General features: G+C 47.1%; 1 protein-coding gene and 1 non-coding gene across 2 annotated transcripts; both read right to left on the bottom strand.

The window, feature by feature from the left end:
* Positions 1 to 772: 772 nt before the first annotated feature.
* Positions 773 to 19,109, bottom strand: kpnb1 (karyopherin (importin) beta 1). Its single transcript, XM_055051834.1, is given in 23 exon segments — positions 773 to 1,922; positions 2,839 to 3,000; positions 3,211 to 3,325; positions 3,552 to 3,657; positions 4,277 to 4,342; positions 4,344 to 4,421; positions 4,594 to 4,701; positions 5,676 to 5,758; positions 5,837 to 5,981; positions 6,057 to 6,128; positions 6,202 to 6,349; positions 7,033 to 7,163; positions 14,015 to 14,206; positions 14,274 to 14,498; positions 14,571 to 14,672; positions 14,756 to 14,866; positions 15,197 to 15,286; positions 15,371 to 15,430; positions 15,502 to 15,654; positions 16,293 to 16,493; positions 16,562 to 16,744; positions 17,350 to 17,408; positions 18,822 to 19,109. Coding segments are annotated over 23 exon segments (2,631 nt in total). The 5' UTR covers positions 18,862 to 19,109; the 3' UTR covers positions 773 to 1,921.
* LOC129374060 (small nucleolar RNA SNORA79) lies at positions 3,389 to 3,527 on the bottom strand. The gene has a single exon (XR_008607458.1). It is a non-coding gene; the product is annotated as a small nucleolar RNA SNORA79 (small nucleolar RNA).
* Positions 19,110 to 19,555: the final 446 nt, after the last annotated feature.

A 19,555-nucleotide genomic window follows, 5' to 3' on the forward strand; every position in this document is an offset into this window, starting at 1 on the left:
ATTTTCTTATCATAGTATATGAGGTAGTATTGAATAATATTGATACATATTATCTCATAGTATCTTAGTTACAACAGCCAACAAAATCACTTATGTGACGCACTTTCTGTAATAATATATTGTAATGAGTTTAAGAGGCAGTATTTCATGTAGTATCCAGAGACCAGCCCAATTATTAAACTCAAACATAAATTATTAATGTTAAATATGTCCATCCTAAATACTTATTCTGTAATTTCTTGTTATTCCGTGTATTTTTCAAAAATATTTCCAATTCAACACAAGAGTTGCTTTACAATGTCGCTTTTTCCAAAAGTGCAAGTCATACATTCAGTGTAATTGTGTTCAGTCAAATATCAATCAGAGAAAATGTATTTTGTGGTATAATAACTTGCCATAAACAGCCTAAAGACCCAAACCAGAAAGAGAAAAAAAGAGAAATCAGGCCCAGTGGGAAATGTGCTGGTTCTCCTGATTAACCAATCCAGGCCTGACAGTCTCATTAGAAAATGTTGTGATTAGATCATATTTCATAATACTCATAGCTATACTGAGTATTTAACCTCATTGTGATGGGACACCAGTCTGGATTCAGTGTTCTTGGATGTGGACTGACCTGCAGGCCAGCAAGTAAATGAAAAAGCTGCAGAGTTCTCCTGTAGTTTCTGTCCGGGACCGTTTTGGTCCAACTGGAACCCAGAAGCTGAGCGGGTTCCTTACCTCTGCAGCTGCTCTCAGAGCAGACTTCAGCACCAGAACAGGCAGCAGGAGGTTCAGTACAATATAGACTTTATTAGTTCACTAAATTTTAATATGAAATAAAAAGCAGATTGGCTTTAAATCATTCACAATTCAGTAATCGAGTTTCCAGGATCATCATATCAACACAGGAAGTCCATCCTGCCAGCAGCGGCTGCAGGTTTACAAAATAAGAGCCGGAAAGCGATGCTGACGGTCGCTTTCCGGGAGGGCGCCTCAAGCCATGAAGTTACAAAAAAACCCAAAAACAAAACAAAAACGAAAGAAATCATGGTTGTTTGTGGCGTTGAGTAAACAGACCGACAGCAGGAGGCGCCAGAGTTCATCTTCCAATCAGAGTCCAGAACGATCAAGTCCAGAAGAGCGAAATCACCAGAACTGCTCGGGGAATGTTTCATAGCATTTTATTGTTTTTAACTTTATTTTCTCATCATAGCAATGGAAAAATAGAACCTTTTACAAACGTCTTCAATTTTCTGAAATCTTTGAAACAAGCAAAAACCGGTGAGTGACCCGACCCCGACCCAGTGCAGCGGGGCAATCAACGTGAAGCAGCACGCAGCACGCGCTTCCAGGCCTGCAGCTAAAACTATTCCCATTTGGCACTCGCTCCGCAGCACCGGGCTTTTACTCTGAAGGGCTCCAGTGCTGCCGTCGCCAGGTAAGAGCGCGGAACGCCGGAGTGGGCGGAGCCATTCGGCCCGGGTCGCCGTTTTAGTGCTCAGAAGAAGAAAAATAAGAGCAACAAAAATCTAAAGTTTTCCACAGAAGAAGTCCACAAAGTCGCTCGTTAATCTGATTCCACAAAAGTTTCTCCCTCCCCCCCTCCCCCAGCGTGGGGGCGGTGGCGGGTCTGTGACGTCATCATGATGTCATTCGAGGGGCCAGCTACACGGCGAGAGGGCGAAGGAGGGGTTTGTTTCTATAAGGGGAGGAGTCAGAGTCCAGTCCACAGGCCGTCCAGGAGGAGGAGGGGGGGGGGGGGGGATCGCCAGCTGGAACTGAACTGAAGGTGGTGTGATGTCATCATCTCTCGCGCTCACACAGACACTCATCTCACTTCATCTCACGTCACTTCCTCTGCTGCAGCCAGCGCTGCTACAGACGAGTTCATTCCAGACGAGTCACTGACCTCACGTCGCTCCAAGTCCGGCCGCAGCAATCTGAGGGGAGAGAGGAGAGCAGAGCCAATCAGGAGACAGGAGAGCAGAGCCAATCAGGAGACAGGAGAGCAGAGCCAATCAGGAGACAGGAGAGCAGAGCCCAACAGGAGACAGGAGAGCAGAGCCAATCAGGAGACAGGAGAGCAGAGCCAATCAGGAGACAGGAGAGCAGAGCCAATCAGGAGACAGGAGAGCAGAGCCAATCAGGAGACAGGAGAGCAGAGCCAATCAGGAGACAGGAGAGCAGAGCCAATCAGGAGAGATGTCCAACATGTCTGGACATGTTGCGTTTTGCTGCACTGCATCATGGGCCTTGTAGTGTTGAAGACCAGAATTTCTCAACAAGACGGAGAAATTATTAGAGAAATTTGGATGCAACTAAATGTTCGAACATCTGGACTCGACCAGAACTTCAGGCACAAAGACAAGTTCTGAAACTTTTTAACATTGGTTCAGGATGCAGTAGAAAGCTTGAAGTTCAGCTGCAGAGACGGAACCAACAGGAGCGGCAAACATCCAGCATAACAACGATCTGCAATAAAACAGCTGGAAGTGGTTCTGATCCGGTTATTCACTAACCAGCGCTGCGGAGGGCTGCTGCTGGAGACGGGAAGGACAAGAATTGCATATACAAATAGATGCAATTTTTTGTTCCCACATTCATTTATGATACAAATTTAATTTCCTCATTAATTGTTCATTTTGGCAGGCTCAGGCCTCCATACATTGCTGCTAACTGAACTCTGAACCACCTGGACGTTTTAAAGGTCCGCCCCGCCATGCAGAACTTGCTGATTTGGGTCAAGTTGTTCTGCTGTAATCGAGCCGGTTTGTTTAACAAAGCTGGAGAAAACCCAGTTAGCAGACGATCGGGGTCAGAACCGCTAGCTCCAGCTCCTGGGCCTCAGAACCTCACCAGGCTTGGCTCTTGAGCTTGCGCAGCTCCTTGGTGGCCCAGGTGGCCAGCGTCTTGGTCTTGACGATTTTGGAGCGCCGGCCCTCCGTCAGCAGGTCGTTGATCAGCGGACGCATCTCCACCAGCTTCATCATGTCCTTCCCGAAGGCCGTGCAGAGGTCGCTAAGGTCACAGACACACACACCCATTCACACGCACACACACAGATTAACACACACAGCAGCCCAGAGGTTCTGAGGTTCTGACCGCAGTGGGTCTCAGATGTTGTGGTCTGGTTGTGCATCACACCATCAGCGTGGTGCATGGTTTCTCCTCACTGACCTGACCGGTTCAGGTTCTGGTTCAGGTTCTGGTTCTGGTTCCGGTTCTTACCCGATGAGTCCGGCGGCGTTGGCCACCACGCCGTCAGAGTGGTCCTCATCCTCGGCGATGTGGTGGATGAAGGACAGGATGAACTCCACGCGCGGCTGAACCAGCATCACGTCGGCTGTGGGCGGAACAGAGGTCAAAGGTCATGGAAAGGTCAAAGGTCATACTCGGGTCAAATTTAGCTTGTTGGGTCCCGCAAAACCAGGAAGCTGTTGGGTTTGGGCCAGAGCCCGCAGCTTCCCGGGTGAAAACGACCCGGTTTCTCTGCGACGGCGTAAATCCTCCTGCTGGGCTGCAAACAGGAAGAGGAACCGCCGGCGCCAGACAGGAAGTGAGGGCCTTACGGTGGACGTTCTCCTGGTCGCCCTTCAGGCCCTGGATGATGCCGGTGTACGCCTCCAGGCAGCCCTCCCTCAGCTCGTTCAGGTAGTCCACCATGTCGTAGTCCGTCTGAAACAGAACCGGATCAGAACCTCAGGAAAAATCAGGAAACTTTTCCAGCATGAAAAATAATAAATGAACTAAAGATTTAACGGTTTCATTCACCATCATTTATTAATCCTAATAATTATTCACACAAGAACAAAACTGATGAAAATCCAATCATGACGTTTAATATAAACTACAAACAAAGTTCTGATTTAATTACACAGATCAATATGATTTAATAGCAATGATCCAACCTGTTGGGGTCAGTGACCTTCCTGCTCTAATTAGACTCAATTTACAAAGAAAACTGCAAGCAAACTTCTAAAAACCATTCCTGCAAAGTTTCCTGGCATTCAGCAATAGAAATATAATTTCTACTCATATTATTATACAGAAATAATTGTAAATAACAATAATTGGTTAATGATTCTAACCAACCCAAACCAAGACGTGTGAAAATATCTGGTTAAATAATGTTTTCCAGATTCAGCCTTTTAATCAGATGTTGGGATTTTATTACCAAAATGAGGCTTTGAATATTAAGAACTTTCAAGGACTTTCCAGACCTTGAAAACACTGAAATTCAAGCATTTTCAAGGATTTCAGTGACTCGTGACGGGCCAGCGCCAGGTGAGCTTACCTTGTCCACCTGAGCCTGGCTGGCCTGCTGCAGCGTGTCCAGGACGATGTCCAGGTACTTCTTGAAACTCTCCTCCGATGGCCAGAGCGATGTCTCCGAACGCGGAGAGGATCTGCGGCTTCACCGAGCGATGGACGTTCTCGTTCTGCAGACACAGACGGAGCGATCAGACGGTTCTGCCGCACGCTGGAGGTTTGGCGGCATTGTCACGGCGGTCTCAGATAGACGTGGAGGGTGTGCATCACGGTCAGAGTGGTGCATGATGTATCATCACAGACCGAACAGAAAACCGGTCGGGTCGGCCCGGCGCCACTCACCCCCAGATTCTCCAGCAGCAGCTGCATGATCTCGTCGCAGTAAGGCAGGATGTTGGACTGCAGCGCTCGGCAGAGGTCGCACACCAGGCCCACCGCCGCCAGACACACCTGCAGCACAGGACAGGTAACTGAGCAACGAGCCCTGCAGCGTCGCCACGTCCACAAAACTTTCTTTTCCACATTTTCTGATGGATTTAAAACTGAACCTGATCAAAAATGTTTTTATGTTTACATTCTATTTTCAGCAACAAAAATGACTGTGGTTCAGACTGGAAGGGCAGATTCAGGAAGTTTATATACAGTTCTTGGAAGCTGATTGGCTGAGCAGATTGGTAGCTGACCAATCACAGCTCAGCAGTAGAAACTCCCACCTTGTTACTGGGCAGAATAATTAATTAGTTTTAATTTTGTTCATATTATTCTTTATTTCCTTTCATTATTTAATCACTTTCTAATTCTCTGAGGTTGTCCATATTTAGTTTTAAAATGGATCTGAAGCTTGGTTTTGTATTTTCTTATTTTAGTTTTCTGAGGCCGCAGCTCTAGAGACCAGGAAGTATCGCGACCCTTGTGTTCATGTTCTGTTGTTGGTTTTGGCTCTCGCTGGCTAAATGCTGTCTGAGCTGGAGGCCAGAAGCCACACAGTTCTTATGCGACAACAATTTAGTTGCTGTTAGAGGTAAAGTTCATGCAAGAGACCCTTCGTTCTTGTCATGTATCTTCATCTACCCACACCTCCATCACACCGGAAACCAAAAGCACAACATTATGTTGAATTTCCTCCCACATTTATTTATTTATTCATTCATCAAGTTAATTTCGACAGGATCAGTCCTCCATACTGATCAGCAAAGTAAACTCTGGAAAAAATAAAACTAATAGATGCTAAACCAGTAGCATTGAGTTCAGTGGAGAAAAGGTGAAACCCTCTGGAGGATAAATCTGGTGATTCTTTCTATTCGGATTCAAAACCAAATAAAAACGCATTGATCCCTGATGTAAGCAGAATTAGCATTTGAAGCTAGCATCTGAAGCTAGCATCTGAAGCTAGCAGCTGAGCAGCGGCTCCGCCCCCTTCCTACCTGATACTCGGCGTAGTTCTTCAGTCCGATGGCCAGGAACGGCTTGAAGGCATCCATGTATTTCTGGAAGTCGCTCCCCAGAACTGAAATGAGTGGCAGAGAGAGTGATGTGTGTCAGAGCATTAGCGATAGCATTAGCATGAGCAGTGTCTTCCGCATACCTTCCACCAGCGTGGACACGGCCATCAGTGCGTCCTCCTGGACGCCGCCGGAGCCCGCGGTGCTCTGGAACATCCTGAGCAGAGACGCCATCACCACGTCGGAGATCTGCAGCGCGTCCTGGTGCTGCACCTTCCGCAGGACGTTCTGCAGGGACAGGAAGTGCTCAGCAATCCTTCACAATAAAAGCGGCAGTGGACGATCTCGTCTGGGAAGCCTCACCTGCAGAGTGGCACAGAGCAGCGACTGCAGGTCGTTGAACTGGATCCGGTCCGATGTGCTCTGGATGTGAGACTGCACAGGAAGGCGGCGTCAGGCAGGTTGTCCTTTCACAGTAAAAGCCTGAGCGGCGGCCGGCAGCACTCACCTCCATCTGCAGGACCTGCTGCAGCCGCTCCATGATGACCAGCGTGGTTTTCTGCACCGCCGGGTAGCAGTCCTTAGCGCTGTTCTTCACAATCTCCATCAGAGCTTCGTAGGCGGCCGAGCGCAGGTTGTTCTGGTGGCCGTCGGGTCTGGAGAGGAACCAGAACGCAGCGGAGATGTTTCCTCACGCCAAAGACACCGCAACACACTCAGGGCAAAGGATCAAACGGTCGGATTGCATTTGATTCACTATAATATGATATTTTTTGCTGCTTTCTTCAGAAGCTGATAAAACATCTTCGGGTCAATCCGCTTACACACCTGACTGATCAAAACACCAAAAAAAATTACATTTCAATAACCGTTTGACATACAAAACATAAACACTAAAAATATTTAGTTTTATTCTAACGGAAGTTATATCAGACTGAATGCTTCTTGTTTTCAGTGAGACAATGAAAAAAATATTTTTCTTGTATGAAAATATCAGACTTTCACTGTAAACATCATATTTTCCAGACTAGAAGTCGCATGTTTGAGGGAAATTTATTTGATAAAATCCAACACCAAGAACAGACGCGTCATCTTGAAAGATAATAAAAGTGGAGACAACATCAGGCTGAATAATTGTACGGTATGCTGACATTACATGACAAACAACAGAGAAAGTGCCTGGTATGTTAGCAATAACATGCTAACAAGTTTACCAAACCATCCGTGTCTCCAAATCACTACATGCAATGAAATCTTCGTCCTCCATGTTGCCTTTAAACAACTCTGCAAACTGTGACGGTAGAATAACAGGCCTATAACAGGTAGGCTGCACTCCTACCTGTCTGTGGTCTCCAGCAGCTTCTGGACGATGATCTCGAAGGATGAGGACAGGCAGTAGGTGCTGGGCTCCTCCTGATCCTCTGCGGCGTCCGTGGCTTCGTACGCTGCCTCGGCCAGAGACGAGAAGGCCTGGAGGAGAGCAGAGGACCCGTCAGCCTCAAGGGTGTCTGGTCCGAACCAGAACACGAACCGGATCTGAAATGATCTGGTTTTGTTAACAATTGGGATCAAAGCACTGCAGCCATTGTTCTTTTATACAGCTAAAACCAATGCTACTCATTGTTAGCGAGCAGCTTTTGTCCTCCAACAGGGGGAGGGGCGGGGTCTTGCACATGTGACGCCACACAGCACTGGGTCCATGTGAACACGGTACGCACCAGAACCTAAAGCAAAGTTGCTGTTCTGGCTTGATATTTAGCAGAAGTGCTATCAACATGGTGTTTACAAGAAGCTAATGCTAAAGCTTAGCCCTGAGCCAATCAGAAGCTGAGATCTGACTCACGACACAGAGACATAAAAATGGTCAATTAAAGTCTATTGACTTATTTTATATATACATCAGTTATTGCAGAAACACTAAAGTGATAGAAAACCTGATGCAGTTTCTCCTCAGTGAGATTCTGACACTGGGAGCAGGTTACTGGTTTCAATAGGTTACTGGTTTCATCAGGTTACTGGTTTCAATAGGTTACTGGTTTCATCAGGTTACTGGTTTCAATAGGTTACTGGTTTCAGCAGGTTACTGGTTTCAACAGGTTACTGGTTTCAACAGGTTACTGGTTTCAACAGGTTACTGGTTTCAGCAGGTTACTGGTTTCAGTAGGTTACTGGTTTCAGCAGGTTACTGGTTTCAACAGGTTACTGGTTTCAGTAGGTTACTGGTTTCAGTAGGTTACTGGTTTCAGCAGGTTACTGGTTTCAGTAGGTTACTGTTTTCAACAGGTTACTGGTTTCAGCAGGTTACTGGTTTCAACAGGTTACTGGTTTCAGCAGGTTACTGGTTTCAGTAGGTTACTGGTTTCAGCAGGTTACTGGTTTCAGCAGGTTACTGGTTTCAACAGGTTACTGGTTGTTACTGGTTTCAACAGGTTACTGGTTTCAGCAGGTTACTGGTTTCAACAGGTTACTGGTTTCAACAGGTTACTGGTTTCAGTAGGTTACTGGTTTCAGTAGGTTACTGGTTTCAGCAGGTTACTGGTTTCAGTAGGTTACTGGTTTCAACAGGTTACTGGTTTCAACAGGTTACTGTTTTTAACAGGTTACTGGTTTCAACAGGTTACTGGTTTCAACAGGTTACTGGTTTCAGTAGGTTACTGGTTTCAACAGGTTACTGGTTTCAGCAGGTTACTGGTTTCAACAGGTTACTGGTTTCAGCAGGTTACTGGTTTCAGTAGGTTACTGGTTTCATCAGGTTACTGGTTTCAACAGGTTACTGGTTTCAGTAGGTTACTGGTTTCAGCAGGTTACTGGTTTCAACAGGTTACTGGTTTCAACAGGTTACTGGTTTCAACAGGTTACTGGTTTCAACAGGTTACTGGTTGTTACTGGTTTCAACAGGTTACTGGTTTCAGTAGGTTACTGGTTTCAACAGGTTACTGGTTTCAACAGGTTACTGGTTGTTACTGGTTTCAACAGGTTACTGGTTTCAGTAGGTTACTGGTTTCAACAGGTTACTGGTTGTTACTGGTTTCAACAGGTTACTGGTTTCAGTAGGTTACTGGTTTCAACAGGTTACTGGTTTCAGCAGGTTACTGGTTTCAACAGGTTACTGGTTTCAACAGGTTACTGGTTTCAGCAGGTTACTGGTTTCAACAGGTTACTGGTTTCAGTAGGTTACTGGTTGTTACTGGTTTCAGTAGGTTACTGGTTTCAACAGGTTACTGGTTTCAACAGGTTACTGGTTTCAAAAGGTTACTGGTTGTTACTGGTTTCAGTAGGTTACTGGTTTCAACAGGTTACTGGTTTCAGCAGGTTACTGGTTTCAACAGGTTACTGGTTGTTACTGGTTACAGGTTTCAACAGGTTACTGGTTGTTACTGGTTTCAACAGGTTACTGGTTTCAGTAGGTTACTGGTTTCAGTAGGTTACTGGTTGTTACTGGTTTCAGCAGGTTACTGGTTTCAGTAGGTTACTGGTTTCAACAGGTTACTGGTTTCAGTAGGTTACTGGTTTCAGTAGGTTACTGGTTTCAACAGGTTACTGGTTTCAGCAGGTTACTGGTTTCAGTAGGTTACTGGTTTCAACAGGTTACTGGTTTCAGTAGGTTACTGGTTTCAGCAGGTTACTGGTTTCAGCAGGTTACTGGTTTCAGCAGGTTACTGGTTTCAGCGTGTTACTGGTTTCAGTAGGTTACTGGTTTCAGTAGGTTACTGGTTTCAACAGGTTACTGGTTTCAGTAGGTTACTGGTTTCAGCAGGTTACTGGTTTCAGCGGGTTACTGGTTTCAGCGGGTTACTGGTTTCAGCAGGTTACTGGTTTCAGCAGGTTACTGGTTTCAGCAGGTTACTGGTTTCAGCGCGTTACTGGTTTCAGTAGGTTACTGGTTTCAGTAGGTTACTGGTTTCAGCAGGTTACTGGTTTCAGCAGGTTACTGGTTTCAACAGGTTACTGGTTTCAGCAGGTTACTGGTTTCAGTAGGTTACTGGTTTCAGCAGGTTACTGGTTTCAACAGGTTACTGGTTGTTACTGGTTTCAACAGGTTACTGGTTTCAACAGGTTACTGGTTTCAGCAGGTTACTGGTTTCAACAGGTTACTGGTTTCAACAGGTTACTGGTTTCAACAGGTTACTGGTTTCAGTAGGTTACTGGTTTCAGCAGGTTACTGGTTTCAACAGGTTACTGGTTTCATCAGGTTACTGGTTTCAGTAGGTTACTGGTTTGAGCAGGTTACTGGTTTCAACAGGTTACTGGTTTCAACAGGTTACTGGTTTCAACAGGTTACTGGTTTCAGTAGGTTACTGGTTTCAGCAGGTTACTGGTTTCAGCAGGTTACTGGTTTCAGTAGGTTACTGGTTTCAACAGGTTACTGGTTTCAGCAGGTTACTGGTTTCAACAGGTTACTGGTTTCAGCAGGTTACTGGTTTCAGTAGGTTACTGGTTTCAGCAGGTTACTGGTTTCAGCAGGTTACTGTTTTCAACAGGTTACTGTTTTCAACAGGTTACTGGTTTCAGCAGGTTACTGGTTTCAACAGGTTACTGGTTTCAGCAGGTTACTGGTTTCAGTAGGTTACTGGTTTCAGCAGGTTACTGGTTTCAGCAGGTTACTGTTTTCAACAGGTTACTGTTTTCAACAGGTTACTGGTTTCAGCAGGTTACTGGTTTCAACAGGTTACTGGTTTCAGCAGGTTACTGGTTTCAGCAGGTTACTGGTTTCAACAGGTTACTGGTTTCATCAGGTTACTGGTTTCAACAGGTTACTGGTTTCAGCAGGTTACTGGTTTCAGCAGGTTACTGGTTTCAACAGGTTACTGGTTTCAACAGGTTACTGGTTTCAACAGGTTACTGGTTGTTACTGGTTTCAACAGGTTACTGGTTTCAGTAGGTTACTGGTTTCAACAGGTTACTGGTTTCAACAGGTTACTGGTTGTTACTGGTTTCAACAGGTTACTGGTTTCAGTAGGTTACTGGTTTCAACAGGTTACTGGTTGTTACTGGTTTCAACAGGTTACTGGTTTCAGTAGGTTACTGGTTTCAACAGGTTACTGGTTTCAGCAGGTTACTGGTTTCAACAGGTTACTGGTTTCAACAGGTTACTGGTTTCAGCAGGTTACTGGTTTCAACAGGTTACTGGTTTCAGTAGGTTACTGGTTGTTACTGGTTTCAGTAGGTTACTGGTTTCAACAGGTTACTGGTTTCAACAGGTTACTGGTTTCAACAGGTTACTGGTTGTTACTGGTTTCAGTAGGTTACTGGTTTCAACAGGTTACTGGTTTCAGCAGGTTACTGGTTTCAGCAGGTTACTGGTTTCAGCAGGTTACTGGTTGTTACTGGTTTCAACAGGTTACTGGTTGTTACTGGTTTCAACAGGTTACTGGTTTCAACAGGTTACTGGTTTCAGCAGGTTACTGGTTGTTACTGGTTTCAGCAGGTTACTGGTTTCAGTAGGTTACTGGTTTCAACAGGTTACTGGTTTCAGTAGGTTACTGGTTTCAACAGGTTACTGGTTTCAGCAGGTTACTGGTTTCAGTAGGTTACTGGTTTCAACAGGTTACTGGTTTCAGTAGGTTACTGGTTTCAGCAGGTTACTGGTTTCAGCAGGTTACTGGTTTCAGCAGGTTACTGGTTTCAGCGTGTTACTGGTTTCAGTAGGTTACTGGTTTCAGTAGGTTACTGGTTTCAACAGGTTACTGGTTTCAGTAGGTTACTGGTTTCAGCAGGTTACTGGTTTCAGCGGGTTACTGGTTTCAGCGGGTTACTGGTTTCAGCAGGTTACTGGTTTCAGCAGGTTACTGGTTTCAGCAGGTTACTGGTTTCAGCGTGTTACTGGTTTCAGTAGGTTACTGGTTTCAGTAGGTTACTGGTTTCAGCAGGTTACTGGTTTCAGCAGGTTACTGGTTTCAACAGGTTACTGGTTTCAGCAGGTTACTGGTTTCAGTAGGTTACTGGTTTCAACAGGTTACTGTTTTCAACAGGTTACTGGTTGTTACTGGTTTCAACAGGTTACTGGTTTCAACAGGTTACTGGTTTCAGCAGGTTACTGGTTTCAACAGGTTACTGGTTTCAACAGGTTACTGGTTTCAGCAGGTTACTGGTTTCAGTAGGTTACTGGTTTCAGCAGGTTACTGGTTTCAACAGGTTACTGGTTTCATCAGGTTACTGGTTTCAGTAGGTTACTGGTTTGAGCAGGTTACTGGTTTCAACAGGTTACTGGTTTCAACAGGTTACTGGTTTCAACAGGTTACTGGTTTCAGTAGGTTACTGGTTTCAGCAGGTTACTGGTTTCAGCAGGTTACTGGTTTCAGTAGGTTACTGGTTTCAACAGGTTACTGGTTTCAGCAGGTTACTGGTTTCAACAGGTTACTGGTTTCAGCAGGTTACTGGTTTCAGTAGGTTACTGGTTTCAGCAGGTTACTGGTTTCAGCAGGTTACTGGTTTCAGGAGGTTACTGGTTTCAGCAGGTTACTGGTTTCAACAGGTTACTGGTTTCAACAGGTTACTGGTTTCAACAGGTTACTGGTTTCAACAGGTTACTGGTTTCAACAGGTTACTGGTTGTTACTGGTTTCAACAGGTTACTGGTTTCAGTAGGTTACTGGTTTCAGTAGGTTACTGGTTTCAGCAGGTTACTGGTTTCAGTAGGTTACTGGTTTCAACAGGTTACTGGTTTCAGCAGGTTACTGGTTTCAACAGGTTACTGGTTTCAGCAGGTTACTGGTTTCAGTAGGTTACTGGTTTCAGCAGGTTACTGGTTTCAGCAGGTTACTGTTTTCAACAGGTTACTGGTTTCAACAGGTTACTGGTTTCAATAGGTTACTGGTTTCAACAGGTTACTGTTTTAACAGGTTACTGGTTTCAACAGGTTACTGGTTTCAACAGGTTACTGGTTTCAGTAGGTTACTGGTTTCAACAGGTTACTGGTTTCAGCAGGTTACTGGTTTCAACAGGTTACTGGTTTCAGCAGGTTACTGGTTTCAGTAGGTTACTGGTTTCATCAGGTTACTGGTTTCAACAGGTTACTGGTTTCAGTAGGTTACTGGTTTCAGCAGGTTACTGGTTTCAACAGGTTACTGGTTTCAATAGGTTACTGGTTTCAGCAGGTTACTGGTTTCAACAGGTTACTGGTTTCAACAGGTTACTGGTTTCAACAGGTTACTGGTTTCATCAGGTTACTGGTTGTTACTGGTTTCAACAGGTTACTGGTTGTTACTGGTTTCAACAGGTTACTGGTTTCAGCAGGTTACTGGTTGTTACTGGTTTCAACAGGTTACTGGTTTCAGTAGGTTACTGGTTTCAACAGGTTACTGGTTGTTACTGGTTTCAACAGGTTACTGGTTTCAGTAGGTTACTGGTTTCAGCAGGTTACTGGTTTCAGCAGGTTACTGGTTTCAACAGGTTACTGGTTTCAGTAGGTTACTGGTTTCAGCAGGTTACTGGTTTCAGCGGGTTACTGGTTTCAGCAGGTTACTGGTTTCAGCGTGTTACTGGTTTCAGTAGGTTACTGGTTTCAGTAGGTTACTGGTTTCAACAGGTTACTGGTTTCAGTAGGTTACTGGTTTCAGCAGGTTACTGGTTTCAGCAGGTTACTGGTTTCAGTAGGTTACTGGTTTCAGCAGGTTACTGGTTTCAGTAGGTTACTGGTTTCAACAGGTTACTGGTTTCAGTAGGTTACTGGAGCTCCGTGGGGTCACAGCACATCTTGTGAAGTTTTCGCTCCAGAGGAAGCAAATGTTGGACTGGAATTGATTTCATTTGTGAATGTTGCTCCTCATATTCACAGCAGAGCTAGAAAGTTTATCATTTTGGACAAAGTCTCGTCAACATCTATATTTCCACTAAATAACAGACAAAAATAAAAATGTTTGATGGAGAAAAGCCAATGAAGCTGGTTGTTCTTAATATTGGGCAGCTAATTGAATCTCACGTCTGTTGGTGACTTAATGAAATAGATTTGTCCAACTTGAAGTGTGTTGTGACATAAACTCAGACAAACGAGGTCTTTAGTCCAGGTTTGTCGTTTATTGATCGTTCAGAAACTCCAGCGGCTGAACAGGGGGTCGTTGAAGCACACCTGTTGCCGTGGCAAACGCCTGGTTGAAAACAGAACATGCAGTCCATTACGATATCAGGTTTTCAGGCTTAATGTTTATTTCGTGATTATTGATCGGTGATCATTAATAATGGCTCCCTGCGGAGGACGACGAGCTGATGGTCAGTCGGACTCTGACAGAAACGCAGTGAAAGGAGTTGCTCAGATTATTCACTTGGTTACTATGAGCAGCTTTTGTTCTGGTTCCCTGGTGGAGGAAGTGATGTCGGGCTCACCCAGCAGACGTTGGAGGCCACCCTGGGCTCCGCCCCCAGGCCCTCGATCAGACACTGCAGCAGCGGCGCCAGGTAAACCTCGTGGATGGCGGCTTCAGGCTGCAGCTCGCAGATGCGTCCGACGGTCCAGGCCGTGGTGTCCCTCACCACCACGCTGGGGTCCTTCATCAGCTCGATCAGGGTGGGCATGGCCTGCAGGGGCGGCGCGGTCAGACCCGGCTCCGCGGAACCGGGCCGACCCGCGGCGGCGGCGGCTCACCTGGATGACGAGCGGTTTGAGCTGGTTCAGGTCGGGCCCCTCCAGGATGGAGCCGAACGCCATGATGGAGGCGTCGCGGTACCGCCAGTCCGGGTTCTTGATGTTCTCCTTGATGAAGGGCAGAACGTGGGGAACCACGTCGTCCTCGCAGCAGGTGGCCAGCAGCATCAGACACACGCCCGCCGCCTTGCAGGGATTCCAGTCGTCGTCGTCGTCGTTCTCGTCCTGCGGACACACGACGCACCGTCAGCTGGAGGACTCGCACTGAGCGCGTGCAGACAGGCGACGGGGTGGCACCTGCTTGGCCAGCGTCTGGGTCAGGATGGGGACCAGGTACTGGAGCGCTCCTTTGGCGTAGAACTTACTGGTGTGCTCAGGCGGCCGGCCCTGCTCCGAGGCCTGCGATTGGACCAGGAGGCAGGAAGAGGCGGTCAGCGACACGGAACCGCACGGCGGCCCGACGACGACCAAAACAAACGCACCTCTGAGGCCTCGATGGCCAGGTCCATCTCCTCGTCGCAGACGTTGGACCAGAACTCGATGCCCTGCAGCGCCACCTCGTCGATGTCGCTCTTCATCGCCTCGATGGTGATCTGGACCAGAACACAGCGTCAAGGTTCCACCTGAGGGGGGTGCCAGTTCTCTCAGGACGCTAACCTCCGGGCTACATCCAGGACCAGAACCTGTCAGGTTCTTCAGCCCCTCAACGCCACGGTTAGCAGGAAATTAAAGAACTTCCTGTGAATTCATGGCAAACGTTCCTGCATTGAGAATGTTCAGCAGAGAACATTCTGCTGAGCTTTAATAAAGCAGCAGGGGGCAGTAGTGAGCCAGTGACAGGAATGCATGATCCTGGAATTTTCTGCCTATACAGAGGCCCGGTTCCTGATCCAAACCCGTCTTCATCGCTTCCTGTTTCTTACCGCGAACAGGGCGGGGCCCATGTAGGTCTCCATGTACTGGTAGTACAGCGACATGATCTTCACCAGGTTCTGCAGCGCCGCCACGCGTACCTGAGCAGGTAGAGCAGAGGGGCGGAGTTACAGGCGGCTCAGCAGAGGGGCGGAGCTTCAGCGGCTCGGTCCGATCGGACTCACTCTGGTGTCGGGACACTGTGTGGCTTCACACACCACCTGCATGATGAAATGTCTCTCCGTCTGAAAACACACACACAGGTCAACGTGCCGCTCACACACCTCAGCCACCAGTTCTGGTTCTGGTTCTGGACCTCCTTGTCAAAGTTGGCTCTGGTGAACTCCAGCGAGTTGAGCAGCGCGTTGGTGGCGGCCAGCTTCACGTTGTTGCTGGGCTCCTCCTTCCTCATGCCCTGGATGATCGCCGTCAGGATCTGGTTGGCCGTCTCCTGCAGTTGCTCCGGGTCCTGCGGGTCAGAACCAGAACCGTCAGGCACAAACGAAACCGGGTAGAACAGGCGGCTGGTTCTGACTTCAGTTATGTACACTGAAAAACCTTCATTAAGAAACTGTTTAAATGTGAAAACAGAATCAGTTTCCGGAATAAAACCTTCGCGGAAACATCTGAATGGATTTTTATCCAATCCAAAGTTTCAGTTTTTTTCTTTTTTTGTTGAAATTGAGCAAAATCAGAACTGAAAGAACAACCATATTAACGACAATATGAACAACAGAAATTAATTAGAACTTAATTGAAAAATAATAATTAAAAGTCAGCTGAAAGATAAAAACTCAATTTCTGCCCGTTTCCAAATCAAGAACTAAAAACAGAAATATTATTTGAGCTTTTAGCTCTGGTGATGCTGCCGATGACATCATGTGACAGGAAATAGAATTGATATTCGTTGAGAAAATTAAATTCATTAAAAATATCCAATTTGAAAAAAATTTGAACAAAAATCTGAAAATGAAGGAAACCAGAATCAGACCAAAGCAAACAATCGACCCGGTTCGTTCTGATGTACGAGTCAGACGGGTCCTGGAGGCTCTTTCTGATGGGTCCAGTCAGTTCTGGACCGGACCCATCAGAAGCAGCTGGACTCACGATGTCCTGGCAGATGTATCCGATGGCCTCCAGCGTGGACTCCTTCATGTGCTCGGTGCTGGACGGGTCCGTTACGTTGGCCACCAGCTGCGGGATCAGCTCGGGCCACTGGGTCACCGGGATCTCGGCGCAGGCGATGCCGGCCACGCACTGCGACGCCGAGCTGGGCCGGTACGTCTCCGTGCCCAGCGTCTGTAGAACCTGCAGAGACGGGTCGGGTCAGCGCAGGGTCAGAGCTGGGTCGGAGCGGAACCGGGCCGGGTCCTTACGTAATTCTTGATCTCGCGGCGAGCGTTGGCGTCGATGGCCAGCCATCGCTGCTGGTACTGCGTCTTCACGTCCGGGTCTTTGGAGGTGAGCGAGTTCTTGACCTGCAGCCCCGCTGCGACCCGCGCCACCTGCGTGTTCCCGGGGTTGGCCAGAACCTTGGACAGCTCCACCAGGAAGGTGGGCTGGGGACAGAACCGGGTAAGAACCAGAACCCAACACATGCTCAACATCTCTCATCTGTTCATCAGGCCCACATCATGATGCCTCCACCGCACTAATCAGTTTCTCTCCAGCCTCCTCTGTGGCTGTGGGTCGTAATGGTAAGTCAGTTATGTTTCTTGACTGTGTGGCAGATCGTGTTAGTCTGTCAGAATGCAAATACAGAAATCTTAACTCATCATTCAGGATGAATTAAAACTCATGTTTGGAATGTGATTACAGAAAGAGATTTTATGTTAGAACAGCTTGTCATACTCTGTCAATCGAAACTACAGAAACATTAAAACTGTCTGGGCTGCTGAAGTTTCATTTTTGCTACTTTTTAGCTCTGATATTTCTTTCATGGATTCTCATGAATCAAATTTGGACAACAGAAACAAATTCCATGTTGTAGGAACTGGTTTAACTGGGAGGAGAGAGACCTGGATGGAAACAAGCTGTAGCTGGGATTTTAATCATCAGCTTGAAGAAGATGAGGTGGAAGAAAGACGCAGCTCCCTGTGAGTGAATGTGTGTGTCGGTGTGTGTGAGAGCTGCTCTCTGTCCACCTCCCCTCTCCGGTACCAACCAGGTTCTCTATGGCCGCCTGCTCCAGGAACTTCTGCGCCGCCTCCAGCTCATTCCGATCTGAGGACAGAGAGGGAGAGGAGTCAGTCTGGAGTGTCGAGTCGGCTCAGAACCAAACAGAACCAGATCTGGTGTCATGCCGTTGGATTCCTCCATCTCACTTTCCTTTATTGACTTCATGTGATGAAGACAATATGAGAAATAGTAGCAACATGTTCATGTTTTTCACTTCTGGGGTTCCTATCTTGACCTTTGACCTGCCATCTACAGGTGGCAGTGTAGAATATTCGAGAACCTTTGAGAAAATTCTGCAATAATGACACAACTTACAGTAAACATAGTTAAAGTGTTCCTGCTTTGCATTGGTTTCAGACAGAACCTGATGTTTATCACTGATGTTGCAATAACCATAAAATCATGACAGGTGTTGTAAAGGATGGTCAAGTCCAGGTTAGATCAGTTTTACCGTTTAGTGTGGAGAAGCTACCTTCAATCACACAATTTGCAAAAAGGCTGAAAGGATAGAATGACAACAAACAGCTTTTAAAAAATCTGCAGAAGCTGATTTTTATTTCTTGTGTGTGCTTGGGGTGGAGCTGCATGTTTTACTCCTGCTCTGGTGTCAGGTGATCAGGATGAGAACTCCACATATTTTCTGATTTTATTAACAGAGTAAAACAGCTGAGCTTGTTTTTATTGTAGAGAAACTCGGTCCAGATTGTGTTCGTTAAGGTATTTTATGTTTTGCCTCATGTTGGCCGTAAAAACACCCAAACAGCCATTTAACCTGCAGCCGAGACCTGAAGTGTGTTGCTAAGCGGATCCTCGGTGGATCCACGCTGAGCTCTGCCCACAGTGGGTCTATTTCCACGCAGGAACAACCCGCTGTGCGGCAGGAACCCGCCGACGAACCAACATGTGTGTTAGCTGCTAACGCTAACCGCTGACCGGAAAGAGAGCGGTTCTGGTGACGGGAGTCAGGAAAACCGGAACAAAGTTTAGCTATAACAACCCCAACCATCCGAATATGTAACCTGGAAGAGTTTTCGGTTCTGGGTAATGAGCCAGAGGGAGGGTAGGTCGACGATCCAAGTGAGCCGCGCTAACAGGCTAACCGAGCAGCTGCACTGGGTATGGGCAGGGTCGGCGTCCGGTGCAGCCTCCTCCAGCGGCCACTTCACCCGCTGAGTGACCTGAACCCCCCGGTTACGCTCTCCCACTGAGTTGCGACAGGGTTAAAGCACGGTGGTTAGTGTAGATTCCCCTGAAATAGTGCCTGAAGTCCGGGCAGAGTGCGGAGTCACTCATCACGACAGGCCTCAGTTAGCTTACTTAGCATGAGGAGCTAACAGCTCCCTCCGCCCAAAGATAAACCTTTCCCGGGTCCTCCGGGGAAGGACCCGGCACTATGTTCGGTACTGAACATAGCGCCCCAGATCCAGCTGGAGGAACCGGTTGCGCTCCGGTACTCACCTGGAGAGACGGTTTTTTCCAGGATAGTGATGAGCTCCATCCTGTGGCCCGGCTGCTCCTGCCGCCGCTCTTTACTTGGTCGGGTTCGATAACAGTGGATGATCTGGTTCCCTGGAGCCCGGTCTGAGGCAGCCAAAGGGCGGGTACGGCTGGGCTCGGTTATATTCGTTTGGGATTTACGCGGACGGTCCAGGAAATGTTAACGGCTGCAGCTCGCAGAAACGCCGCCCGTTCGCGAGGGAAAGGAGCGCGCGGTTCTCTCACGCGGAGGGATATCACGCACTGACGCATGTAAAGCGTCACCATGCCTTTTTTAATCGCGGAACCCATCCAGGAGGAAGGCACCGTTACCGCCACCTCCTGTTGCGGAGGGTGTATTACCCCACAGAACAGAAAGTATAAGTCTGGTAATCAGAAAAATAAGAAATCTTTTTAGTTGAAGTTATCCCCTTAATAGTCTTTAAGTATTATCCGCTTAATAAAGACTACTAAGGGGATAACTTCAACTAAAAACTTATCCGACAAACCCGCCTCTGTGAAGAAATACTTTCTCCCTAAACATAACTGGTACAAAGTCTGCAGCATCATTCTGGAGCAACTTTATCCCAGTCATGTTGGAGGGTTCCCCACTAAGAATGACCTGTTTAAGGTTATGCCAGAGAATTAAGTCCAGACTTCAATCATTCCACTCCAATACATTCAGTTTATGTGAATCTGTTCACGAGTAAAACAGA

This window comes from Poeciliopsis prolifica, unplaced genomic scaffold (assembly GCF_027474105.1).
Source record: "Poeciliopsis prolifica strain line A6 unplaced genomic scaffold, Auburn_PproV2 SCAFFOLD034, whole genome shotgun sequence".
NCBI lineage: Eukaryota > Metazoa > Chordata > Actinopteri > Cyprinodontiformes > Poeciliidae > Poeciliopsis > Poeciliopsis prolifica.